This window comes from Cucurbita moschata, unplaced genomic scaffold (assembly GCF_002738365.1).
Source record: "Cucurbita moschata cultivar Rifu unplaced genomic scaffold, Cmos_1.0 Cmo_Scf00024, whole genome shotgun sequence".
NCBI lineage: Eukaryota > Viridiplantae > Streptophyta > Magnoliopsida > Cucurbitales > Cucurbitaceae > Cucurbita > Cucurbita moschata.
The window spans coordinates 2,926,092-2,937,833 of record NW_019268540.1 but is presented as its reverse complement, the minus strand read 5'-3'; the positions used below and the strand labels follow the sequence as shown (position 1 = coordinate 2,937,833).

The window sequence follows — 11,742 nt, the reverse complement described above, 5'->3', positions numbered from 1 at the left end:
TTTTTTTTTTTTTTTTTTTTTTTTCAATTTTGATATTTTCGTGATGGATTGTGCTCTTGAAGCTTAATTGATCTATACCAAAATATGAGAATGTGCTCTGATAATTCCTACATGTCAGCTTCCTGTATACTTGAGAACGTATGCACTTGAGCAAATGGTCCAAGCTGCAAGTTCATCTGCTGGGCTTCGGACTATCAAGCGAGTTGAACAAACATTACAAGATCTTTCGGTTAGTTAACTCTCCAGTTTTTGTTTAATGCAAATATTTGTTATCTCTTAAAGTGGTGGTTGGTGGAAGATTTAACTATGGTACCAACAACATAGTAGCTTGTGAGAAGAAAGAAAAAAACAAAGCAAATAGAAAGTTTCTTATGTTTTGAATTTTTATTCTTGGCTATCAAGAACACCCAAATACTGCTGGTGGTGGAATATGCTTTTTTTTCCTTTGTTTTTCAAAGCAAAAACTCATTCCACTTGGAAGCATGTAGTGCATAACTACAGAACAATATTTCATGGATTGAATCAAGCAAATTGTGTTTTTTGTCAATCTGTTAGAATTTTTTCAGTAGTCATTTCCTCCCCAGTGCTCTTCATGCTCTAGAGTTACATAGTTGTATAGTTCGCTCACAAAGGATGTTATTATTTTTATTGTTATTTATAATTAGGTTAATCTAAAGCCGAGGGTTCCAACAAAATCAGTGTGTGCAGAACATCTTGAATTGAGGAAAGAAATATTGACTCTACTGAATCTTCAAAAGCAGGTATGGTTATATTTTATTCATATGCATGTCCCAGCAGTAACAAATTGATGTAAATCAAACTTGCATTAATTTTCCGCTCATAACAGTGGGTTTAATTTTTCTTCTCATTTGGAGAGAATTCTCAGCAAAGGAATTCTTTATTGATGGAACTGACTTAAGTCAAATGCTATATGCCTTTAACATACTTTAAGTCCAATTTTTGTTGCCATTTCCTGTTTCTTTCAAACAGTTGCAAAATAAGGAGGCAGAAGGTTCATCTTTCCGTGAGGGTCCCTACAACGAGGCACCTGGCACACCCAAGGTCAGTAAATGCCCTCGCTTTCATGAGTGCTGCAATTCTGTCATATCTTTGAATGTAGATCTTCCTCTGCTAACAGCATTCTTGTCATGCTCTGGTGCAGGATCGTAGTTTTATTCCTGATTCTATGAGTTCTGGAGGTAAGTGGATTCTGTAATAGAACTTCGATGTTTGGCCTTACTGCATGCATCTCTTTGGAGTGCTACATTTAATTCAAGTTATTTGAAGCTATCTAGTTTCAATTAGCGTTTTAAAAGTGTAAAAATCATTATTTGCAACTTGCTTCTCACTTGCCAAGAGGTGAGATGCACAAGCAAAGCATCAGCTGGCTGAAGCATGACACCTTAAAGTTGAAGGTCTTAAACAACGTCATTTTTTTTTCAATGAAGATAAGTAATTATTTCTCTGATATATAGAATGTACAAAAGGAAAGATGAAAGAATGCCTACAACTTTAGAGGAAGATTTTGGTTCTTTGAAGAAGTTCTATTTATACCCTATCAAACTTTGGCTACATGCCACCCTACAACTTTAGAGGAAGATTTTGGTTCTTTGAAGAAGTTCTATTTATACCCTATCAAACTTTGGCTACATGCCACCAATGGGAAACAATCTTGGAGATCGCCTTCCTTATTCCTCCTCTTGTTGTAGTTCATCCAAATCCTTCTTTAACTATTCTTCACTCTATTTTAGCCCATTGAAGTGTATTCTCCTGTAGCTCCTTTGGTCGGGCTTCTCTTTCCATTATTTTGTACAGATAATTCTTCGGTGAAATTAGTTTCTATCCCCTTTTAAAAAAATTAGGAATGTAAGAAAATTGAGGTGTACGTCTGTATTCAGGTTTTTTCTCAGTTAAAGGACTGGAAGTGAAGTTTATGTTATCCCCCTTAAAAGGAATTCTATTATTTTTGTCGCGAAAGTTGATTTACATGTATGTTTTTCTTCTGATAGGGGAAAGGTCTGGCAAACGGGATCAGAAACGTAAGGTGTGTTTTGTCAACTATTATCTTGTTACTTCTTGAGTTTTCATCGCTCTGTATTTTGTTTTGTGTGTCAAATTCTTTTTCTTACTTAGGTTAAATTATAATATAAGAAAAAATATTGTGAACTTTATATTTTGTTTAAAAATCCCCCTAATCTTTCAAAAGTTCTAATATTATCCTTAGATCTTTCGTTTCGCAACATTTCAAGAGTAGAAATCTGTTAGAGTGCTAAAAAAAAAAAAACCACATGGTGATAACCTAGAATGTCATGATTGTGACAATGACGCTTGTTTAGATTAAGTCTGAAAGAACGACATTTCGATATGTCGATTTTTTATCCAACATGCTGACAATTTTCCTATTTAAGGAAAATTTTGAAACACTTGTAAAAGTTGAAGGGTAATATTACAACTTTTGAAATATTAGGGGTATAATTTAAACAAAGGGCAAAAGTTAAAAGGGTATTTTTGTTTTATAATTCAGCCTTCTTATTTATTATTTATCAATTATGGTCATTAGGCAACTGGGAGATTATCTGAAGCTCCATCACCACCAGCTCAAACTAAAAGGCCAAGAAAACAGAAAGGATCTGATCTGTGATTCTCCAGGCGTGTAAGAAATTTATGGTTGTATCTCTAGATTGTATGCGCCTAACCACCCTTTTTTAATAGAAAGAAAAATGAAAAGAACACAAGTCCATGAAGTGGAACCTCCTTTTGTCCTTGTTTCTATTGAATCATTGATGGTAGGTTTAACATATGTAAATCTATGATGGCTGCATATGGTTTCATCATCTTACGATATCAATTACAATTGTATGCATCTAAAAGGCTCGAGCTCGAGCAGGTCACTTTCGCTGGAAGGCACATCTTCATCACAAAGCCAAAGCTCTGGTTTTGTAGGTCTATTAGCTAGACTTGTCTTTCTTCAGAAATGAGGAAAAATTACTTTCTTTTTTATGGTGCATTTTTGTGTTTTTTACAATTACTTCCTTCACATAAGCACATTGAGATCTCTACATTCCTATTCTGAAAAGATGAGCACCAGCAACATTTCATAAATGCAGCAGCTATACATAATTCCCTTGCTTCAATAACTTGGGAAAGGGAGAGTTTATATTATCTGGGGTTCTTTCTTGAATAGCTGCTTTAATTCCTGTGCCGATTAGATTCAAGGCCCTCATACTTCAAGAGCCAGTCAGCCACTGATGATCAATATTTTACTTCCACGCTCTTGCTGTAGTTCCTTATGGCGAGCCTCAACATGCCAAGGTGACTATTTATTGCCTCTGTTTATGCAACATTCAGCATTAATACTAAATGCCCGACTCATTGCAGGTCAGTCTGTTTTTGTTTAGACATCAGTAATCAGCATAAGAATGAAGGCATTAGTGAAAACTCGATTAACTCGTTTTGTGTTTGTTCATTTACAGATAACTCACCTTGAATGTCGTCTCATTTGGTTCTTCATCATATGCTTGGCGTATTTCCTTCACGAAATCTCCGAACCTTTCCTTCCATCCCCGTTCAATTTCCATCTTCAGGGTGCTTTTTGAACTGGGGCAGCTATCGCTTGCGCCTGAAGATCGGTTCAGACTTGGTTAAGTCTTTAGTTAAGAAAAGGTTATCGTTGTTTTCACTTTCAACAACTTACTTGTTCGAAGGTGAGAATAAGTGTCATATTAATCGCATTACGAGTCTAGAAAGAGTGTAGTTGGGACATAAACTGGATTAACTCGGATTAACTTCTATACTATAAGTTCAATTTATCTCAAGTTAGTATATCGTATGTTAACCAGTGCACGGCTAGATATCACCATACCCACGTCCCTTGTGAGCAACATGGATGTGATTTTTCCCAATGATAGGGGAACCATGTGAGGGTATTGCTTGAAACAACCCATGCACTTACTTGGAGTTCTTCCACCCACAAATCATATCAATTGCTAACTAGGTAGGATTGTTCGAGATGCCTTCGACGTAAGCTTGGAACATTAAATCACGAACTTGATCCCAAGCGAAGGATGTGAATAGCTAAGCTCCGTTGTACGTGTTGCAATTTTTTGGATCATATATTAGATCAACTAGATGTGGAGTATCTTTAGATCACCATATAATATCTCAGACGTTCAAGATTGATCTTCATTTTTAATGAAAAGGTTGTCGTGATTGTGCTTGAGCTATTACAAGTCGATTAAATTTGTTAGTAAAAATAAAATAAAAAAGAAAAGAAAAGAAAAGGAGCATGCCATTTCCATTGCTTCCCAAAAGGCCGTTGTAGTATCCATTTGCCACTCCAAAAACGGTCAACAATGGGTTTTAGCTTTTAACACAGACCCAATCCAAAAGCCAAAAGCCAAAATCCACAAGGTTTTTTGTTTTAGTGCCGCCACCGCAGGATGGGGGAATTCGATTCCCCTTCAACCCACCTCCACCGTCATCCTCGCCCACCCTTCACCGTCGGCTCTGAAATTGAGATCTCCATTAACGAAGAAGGTTTTAAGGGCGCATTGTTCCGAGCCACCATTCTGAAGCTCTCCACTACCTTTTTTCCTTCGACGACGAAGAAGGCCTTTGTTGAGTACAAGACCCTTGTCACTGAAGACGGGTCTAAGCCTTTGAAGGAGCATGTTGATGCCCATAATTTGAGGCCTATTCCGCCTGATATCGCCGATAGGGATTTCGAGGAAGGCGACATTGTTGATGCAGCTGATAAAGATGGATGGTGGACTGGTGTGGTCTATAAGGTTTCTGAAGATGGTGGATACTCTGTTTTCTTCAAGAATCCAATGCATGTCATGGATTTTCAAAGGAAACAGTTGAGATTGCATCAGGATTGGGTTGATGGCAAGTGGCTTGTCCCCAAAAAAATGGTAAACTTATCTGGGTTTGCTTTTGATGCTCGAACGAATTAATTGTTAGAATCAGAAGTGCGTTAGGCGTTTTTTCTCTGTGTTTTGTAGGCATTTAACGCTGTTCATTTTGTGGATTCTAAGTTGAAATGAGTGATTGTTCACTTACTAGCTCGATGCATTTTGCTTGGTCAGCTGCTAGGTTCTGTTAGACTTGTTAGAAAACTGGTTGACGAAGATCATAACTGCGGTCCAGCTTCTTCGTTGTTGGATCTGTTTTTCTTTTCTTTTTTGTGTTGGTTTGATTAAAGATTCCTGACGAACGTACTCTAATTTAAAATGGTATCAAACGATTCTGGGTGTTCTTTTGGCCACTAAGAGTATCTAGTGATTTTGTTGCCACCAATGGTAAGTTTGAAGGTGTAGTTTAAACTCCAACAATACATTCTTTTTCTTGAAGAAAGTTCCATCCATTTGCAATTAAGGAAGGTTCCTTGGTTGAAGTTTAGTGTGAAGTTTAAGCTTTGTTATAGGCATGGTTGGTGTAAGAGATTTTGGAAGTCTTTGGAAGGTATCTTTAGGAACAGCCTTTTCGCTTCGTTGTTGGAATGTGGGTATGGATGGAAATCAAGTCATGGTAGGGTTGGGGACGGAGAATATATTCACGCAAATCATTTGTGATTGATCTACCAAACTGAGGGTAACATCTCAAGTATCTATGAGAATATTTTTCTTTGAGAGTTCTGGGTGAACATTTCAATTTGAGGAGGCAAACTGCTGTAGGGTTTGTAGCTAGCCTGGTTAGTATCATTTCTGATCATTTATTTGGTCTAGTTATAACTGCTGACGTGTGTGTGAAACAAAGGCTCATTAAGAATAAAAAGTTATGTGTATTGACATATTAGAGCTGGAAGGCCTAAAATCTCGTTGTTGTACGGTTTACAAGTTACATCCATTCCAAAGCTTCGTAGTTAGAAAGCATGCACCATGAAATATGTAATTTCTGATATTATGCTATAGCTGGTTTTTTTTTAAACTTTTAGGAGAACAGAAAATGGTTTTACCACTTGTATTTCTCCGAAATGCAGAATCGACATCAATCACTCTCTTTGACAAAATCCCACTTTTTGTAACGAGCAATTAGCTTCCCGTCATGTAACTAGGCTTCATCTTTGATTAATTATCCTTCTTTATAATTATGTGGTTCCCTTCTAATTTTCCTCATTGTTTGGAGATCATTCACCGTGAAATATTTCATTTGAACTTTTTATGGGAGTTGTTATGGTGAAAGGTAATACCTGATATCTCTAGCTGTGCAATAGTTCTGCATAATTGTGTAGTCCATGTTACCTAATTTTTTCCATTGCTTTACTTGTATTATCATTGAGAACTTTGATATCACATTGAAAGTCATGTCTTCATTAAATACATTTACTTGAGGTTGAAACAATTATTTCCTGTTTAGGATGCATCAATCTTGAAAGATCAGTTGGCTACCATTTTGGAGGTTGCTAATATACCTGAGAAAACCCAGACTGAAAGTTTAAAAAATGCTGAAACTAACCATGAAAAGGGAAACTCAAGGAATGATTTAGTGGAACAGTCAAGTATTTGTGAAGAAAAGTCTGCCTCATTTGCCTTGACCTCGAGCAAGAGAAGAAGTCTGAGTTCTAAGGCAAGAGTTTCAAATTCTGTAAAGAAGTGGGGAAAAGGAAATGTTCCTGGGGCACCAACAGCAGATGGGTTGAAGGAGACAGAAAGCAAAACATCGAGGGGAAAATCATCCAGTAAAAAAAATGCCACATCGAACAGAGGTCGTAAAAGAAGAACCTACCATAATTTTCATTGTGACGATAACAGCGACTCACCTGGTAAATTTAAGAGTTCGAAAGGAGACATGAAAGCGGTAATTTGTCTCTGTTCTCCGAATCCTTCATTACTTATTTATTAAATCTAATTTATAGCAGTCCGAACCTCATCTGGGAAATTGTCATATTTTAATTAAAGGAAATCTATCTAGATTATTGTCATTTACTTTTGCTTTTATGTATCAAAGTGAACTTTCCAAGAGCTGAACTAAGGTCACTGACTTGAATGTCCCAAAATTTCCTTGGGCAGTATATATGTGAAGTTCCTCCTCATTTCCTCGGTTTTTTCTACTTGCCATCGCTTATACCATTAAATCAGTTAAAATTATTGTAGGGCATTCTTCTCTTTATTATTCATGTTACCATGATTTTAAACTATTGAACATGATACTTCTCATTTCATGTGCAGAGAACTGAAAAAGATGTTGATGGAAATGATGAGTTGAAAGAGCAAGGGGCAAGATTCATAAATGGTAACCGAGGAAACACTTTTGAACAAAGCCAGTGGATTCAAGTTACAGGTACACAGGCTGTCCTTTTTTGCTTGAATAACTCTTTTATTCTGCATTTGGCTTGGTAGATGAGGAAGGGAAAGAAGATTGTGATGTCTTAGTGGTCACTCATAAAGAAGTAAGTACAAGCAACGAATCTGAAGGGAATAAACATTTAGCATCTGAAGAGAAACAGACGACACCGGCTGAAACTTCTATTCACGTTTCTGATGAGGTTAAAGGTGGAGAGAAAAATTCAAATAATCAGACAGAAGAGAAGGGCTTGGTAAGAAAACTAAACACAATTAACTTGATATAAATTAAATGGATTTTAATAATGAGCATCTTTTATCATGACTAAACCTTGTTACTAATTAACTACTGTATTCGATTTTATAAAAGCAATATAGATATGGACGATTCTGTTTGTTTACTTGTCTGAATCACTCTAAAAGTTATGAACAAGGTAAGAAAGAGATGCAATGAAGAAGAGGATAGGATGAAAATGTGGAGGCATGATTTCTAATTGGTTTCAAGGTTGCTAGTTGAGCAGCCTTTTTGAAGTCTATCAACTAAGAATCCTCAGTGGGTTTCCTTGGATAATATAGGACGACACCAACTCGTCTTTTCTCCTATAGATTCTCTCAAGGGAAGAAAAACAATATTCGTATGAGACCCCCTGTTTCCCTGATGAAAAGACGAAATTCTTATGGATATCAATTCTACAGAGTTAAAGCTTACTCAAAAGCTTGATATACTGCCAATTATTTGTTATCGAAGGAATACCTTATCCATCTGAGCTATAGCCTACACTGATCATTCCAATTTTCGCTGAAGAGGAGACAAGATCCTCATTGATCCTGTTTCTATAACTGGTACTTGCATTTCCTAACCACAAAGTACCCTCCCCCTTATTGTATCAGTTAAAATTGCTTCAAACTGAAACCACAAGATGGCTAATGAAGAGATTCCTCTAAGGATGTATATTGCTTCAAACTGGAAAAGTTGAAGAAGCTATAAACAATGATTGTACGGTTGAGCATGAAAGAAATGAAAGATACTCGAACCTCTAAAACTCTAAAGTTTACTAAGTTATCCTTCATATTTCATTTCTTTCACCAGTTTGTGAGATTGGGTGTATGTTTCGATTTACGTCTTCGGTGAGCTTAGAGTTTGATAGGATTGATGATGTGTATCGTCTCTCAGGAACCTGACCAGCAACAAGCTAGTAAAAACAGTAACAAAAGAAAGAGGGGACGGCCTAAAAAATTGATGATAGTTCCAATAACTGCTGAAGGTATCCTGTTATTACCTGTGATTGAGGAGTTTTATTATTATTTATTATTTATTAACTTTATATTACAAGTAACTATGATTAACGTAGTGCTGTTTTTGTGTTACAGATAAGGAGCAAAATGGAATTGGATGGAAGCCCGACGAAGCAACGATAAAAAGTTGTGTAACTGGTGAGGCTCCTGATCTTTAATCTCAGATGTGTATCTGCCACCTTTCTGTCATAATCTTTTCATTAGTCAAAAGAACAAGAAGGAGCTTAGTAGATTTTCATAATCATTGAATGTCTTCTGTAGATTTTCAATTGAATAGAAAGAATTTGAATAAGCTCTCCGCGTACAAGACAAATGAAAACGGACCTAAAAGTGCATCAAGCAACATTGATGACGACGATCGACCCCTTCTAATGTGGCTTGGGGGAATGCAAGGTTCAGCAAGCAACAATTCATTGAGTATGTATACAAAACTTAAGCTAGCACATAGGAATTTAGTACTGTTTGTGGTGATTTTGATTGTATTTGTTTCCATTTTAGAGTTAGGACAAACACCTGGTTCTACTGGCAGGCGAAGGACAAAAAGGAGGGAACAAGTAGACGTTCCGAATGAGGTTGTAAAGTCGGACCATGCACTGGACAGGAATCAAGGTTGGCCTTTCGTAAAGAACTCGCCTGTCTGGAGCGCCATTGATTCTTTAGAAGTCTTCAAACTAATTCCACAAACGCCTCATTTCTGCCCTTTAAGTACATACAAGGAGGAATGTCGAGAAGGATTGGCTATCGGTTGCATGGTAACTTTTGCAAGTTTGGTTGAAAAGATATCCAAACTACAGTTCGATAATCCGAGACACGTTTTTGAAAGCTTGTTAGCCAGTCTATTCGAATTGGAGCAACATGGGTTCAATATTTCAATGCTCTGCAATCGCGTAAACGAGCTGCTATTTATCAAAGATACTCAAATGCGATATCTAGAGGAAACAAAAGAAGCAGAGATGAAAATATTGGAGCATACCGAAAACAAAACTAAGCTTACAGAAGAGAGCAAGGCTATTGAACAGAAGATTGCAGAGCTGCAGAAGAGACAGACATCAATCCAATTGGAACTGGAGACTAAAGATGCCGAGATCGAGGCACTACAATCACGTGTGGAGACCATCAGAGGAAGTACAGAGGATACTAAGAAACATTTTGAAAGGCAGACTGCCCTCCCGTTGTAACCAGATCGACGATCTTGGTTACGAATATGATCCTACACCTTATGATCTACACCTCAGGTGGTCTCATGTTCGTGATCATTTTGTGAATGGTAGTCGTAGACTTTAGAAGTTAACGATAACTCGTAACTGCAGTGTTTGACGAGGAGGCCTGCCTAACATTCTCCATTTGTGTGTTGCTTAGATCACTTTTTTTAAGTTTGTCTGCAGAAAAGGATCAATGCAGTGTCGATAAGAAAATTGGGATGTAAACTGATTCAATTATAACAGTTGTACATTTATGAAATGTTTGTGCTGCAGTGTTTGAAACATGGGCTATGATCATTTCTAATTTTTGAGATCAGCAATGAAATACCATTGCGTTGGAGAATCAAAACCTAGCAAGTATATCATTTCAAGAATATATTAACCCTAAAGACACTGACCTATTAGAGTATATAGAAATACAACCAATTTCTTCCCAGGTGATTGTGTCCATTAGCTGATGATTATCCGCCATGGACGAACGGATTAAGGTTCTTGGATGCCCACCACTCATCACCCAGAAAAAAAAGAAAAGAATACTAAGTTGGAATCTCCTAGGATGGTACAAGCTTAAAAAGTAAAAACTCATTTTCTATTTCTGCTTTCTTCACGATCCTTTTCCCACTTCTTGTAAAGCCTTTCAAGAACACGCTTGGCCTCACATTGAGGGAAGTTCGCCAGATCATAATAATGTGCTGCTACGTCCAATAGCCTGTTGGGACCAGAAATTTGCAAGTTAGGCCTCTATAAATAATGACAAGTTCTCAAGAAAGAATGGATCAATGTTTGCTATCAGCATCATTTGTGCCGAAGTATGCATAAGACCCGCAAATATAGCAAAAGAGGAACTAACCATTCACCACGGATGTCTGTCACTGTACGGATGAAATTCCTACTTGTTAAGACGTATTCGTTATAAATGACCCACTCTGGTTTATGGTCCAAGCAATTTGATGGATGTAAGTGTACCACCTGCAGAACACAAATTTGTCAATTCCAGACACGAGCATGCGCATGCAGGATTTACCGTGTGCGAGTATACCAAGAACAAGCATATACCCAAAAAGCAAACCAAGGTATAAAGGAACGACATCTCCATACCTGGTTGTCCTTCACTGTCAAGTAGTGTCCAGTCCGCTCCAAATGAGCCACTTGCATGAAATACCCAGAAAGCATAGCCTTTCGTATGTTAACGTAGTAGTCACGGCTGTTGAAATCTGTGCTGCATAATTTGAGGTTATACCTAGCCATGATGCGGACTAGTTGCTCTCTGACATTATCTGCGGCCTTTATTGCCCTGTGATTGACAAAGTTTTCATAACACCATGATTGATCCTCATCTGCAACACACGAATTACTTTAGGAAATCATCAAAATTTGAAGTACTTAATTGCACAGCAAAGAGTGAGAACCATGGACACTTACTGTTTTGCTTGTAAGCATGGTACACGTTCAAGAGCGTTAGATGATCTCCATCAATGTGGCCAAACCTAGCTTTTGCTTCATCAGCAGCCTTCTGAGCCTCCCTAGGCCGGACAAAGCAATTGGGTACTAAGAAAGAAATTGGTAATCACACACAGAGGAGGCCCAGGGAAGGTCAGCAGATGCATAGATGCAAGAGACGAGACCGTTTGCTTCATGAGATAATACTGAGAAACTGCAACTAACTACATCAGCACTCACTGAGAAATCTTATGGTGCATGCCATCTGAGGGCATGGAACCAGAGAAGATGCTGATGACAACCTAATTCGACAGAATTGTGCTCTAACAACATGCACATGAAACCACATACATGTCGACTAGTTTAGAGACATGGCAGATATACTGCACACATGCCACGCCAATAAAAGTGCACCAAAGTTTGATCCATCCTGCCCATTGTTGTAACACCCATGGGCATCTGGCGTACACACTAGAACTCTATAGAATTGGGAAACAAAAAAAAAAAAAAAAAAAAAAAAA

The 11,742-nt window shown here is 37.5% G+C and overlaps 3 protein-coding genes across 13 annotated transcripts in view; 2 read left to right on the top strand and 1 right to left on the bottom strand.

Moving 5' to 3' along the window:
* LOC111460685 (SWR1-complex protein 4-like) overlaps nucleotides 1-3,626 on the top strand; it is a 9,373-nt gene extending 5,747 nt beyond the window's left edge. Inside the window, exons 11-18 of one of the 6 annotated variants that reach the window (XM_023103917.1) lie at nucleotides 119-229; nucleotides 666-761; nucleotides 991-1,062; nucleotides 1,163-1,199; nucleotides 2,010-2,044; nucleotides 2,561-2,653; nucleotides 3,210-3,378; nucleotides 3,474-3,626. In XM_023103917.1, coding sequence (XP_022959685.1) covers nucleotides 119-229; nucleotides 666-761; nucleotides 991-1,062; nucleotides 1,163-1,199; nucleotides 2,010-2,044; nucleotides 2,561-2,641 — 432 coding nt within the window. In that variant the 3' untranslated portion in view covers nucleotides 2,642-2,653; nucleotides 3,210-3,378; nucleotides 3,474-3,626. Of the gene's footprint in view, nucleotides 1-118; nucleotides 230-665; nucleotides 762-990; nucleotides 1,063-1,162; nucleotides 1,200-2,009; nucleotides 2,045-2,560; nucleotides 3,379-3,473 lie in introns of all 6 variants that reach the window. The other 5 variants (XM_023103916.1, XM_023103915.1, XM_023103914.1 and 2 more) reach the window with 5 other exon arrangements.
* LOC111460684 (DUF724 domain-containing protein 3-like) overlaps nucleotides 1-10,060 on the top strand; it is an 11,041-nt gene extending 981 nt beyond the window's left edge. The window contains exons 2-9 of the mRNA XM_023103910.1: nucleotides 4,411-4,913; nucleotides 6,358-6,798; nucleotides 7,170-7,233; nucleotides 7,341-7,537; nucleotides 8,458-8,548; nucleotides 8,655-8,717; nucleotides 8,841-8,996; nucleotides 9,078-10,060. Coding sequence (XP_022959678.1) covers nucleotides 4,440-4,913; nucleotides 6,358-6,798; nucleotides 7,170-7,233; nucleotides 7,341-7,537; nucleotides 8,458-8,548; nucleotides 8,655-8,717; nucleotides 8,841-8,996; nucleotides 9,078-9,757 — 2,166 coding nt within the window. The 5' untranslated portion in view covers nucleotides 4,411-4,439 and the 3' untranslated portion in view covers nucleotides 9,758-10,060. The remainder of the gene's footprint in view (nucleotides 1-4,410; nucleotides 4,914-6,357; nucleotides 6,799-7,169; nucleotides 7,234-7,340; nucleotides 7,538-8,457; nucleotides 8,549-8,654; nucleotides 8,718-8,840; nucleotides 8,997-9,077) is intronic.
* The window catches only part of LOC111460682 (probable pre-mRNA-splicing factor ATP-dependent RNA helicase DEAH2), a 4,319-nt gene continuing 2,633 nt past the window's right edge, over nucleotides 10,057-11,742 (bottom strand). The window contains exons 4-7 of one of the 6 annotated variants that reach the window (XM_023103904.1): nucleotides 11,204-11,329; nucleotides 10,880-11,118; nucleotides 10,632-10,750; nucleotides 10,057-10,490 (exon numbers count right to left, since the gene is read on the bottom strand). In XM_023103904.1, the coding sequence (XP_022959672.1) occupies nucleotides 10,364-10,490; nucleotides 10,632-10,750; nucleotides 10,880-11,118; nucleotides 11,204-11,329 (611 nt within the window). In that variant the 3' untranslated portion in view covers nucleotides 10,057-10,363. Of the gene's footprint in view, nucleotides 10,491-10,631; nucleotides 10,751-10,879; nucleotides 11,119-11,203; nucleotides 11,736-11,742 lie in introns of those variants that run through there. The other 5 variants (XM_023103907.1, XM_023103908.1, XM_023103909.1 and 2 more) reach the window with 5 other exon arrangements.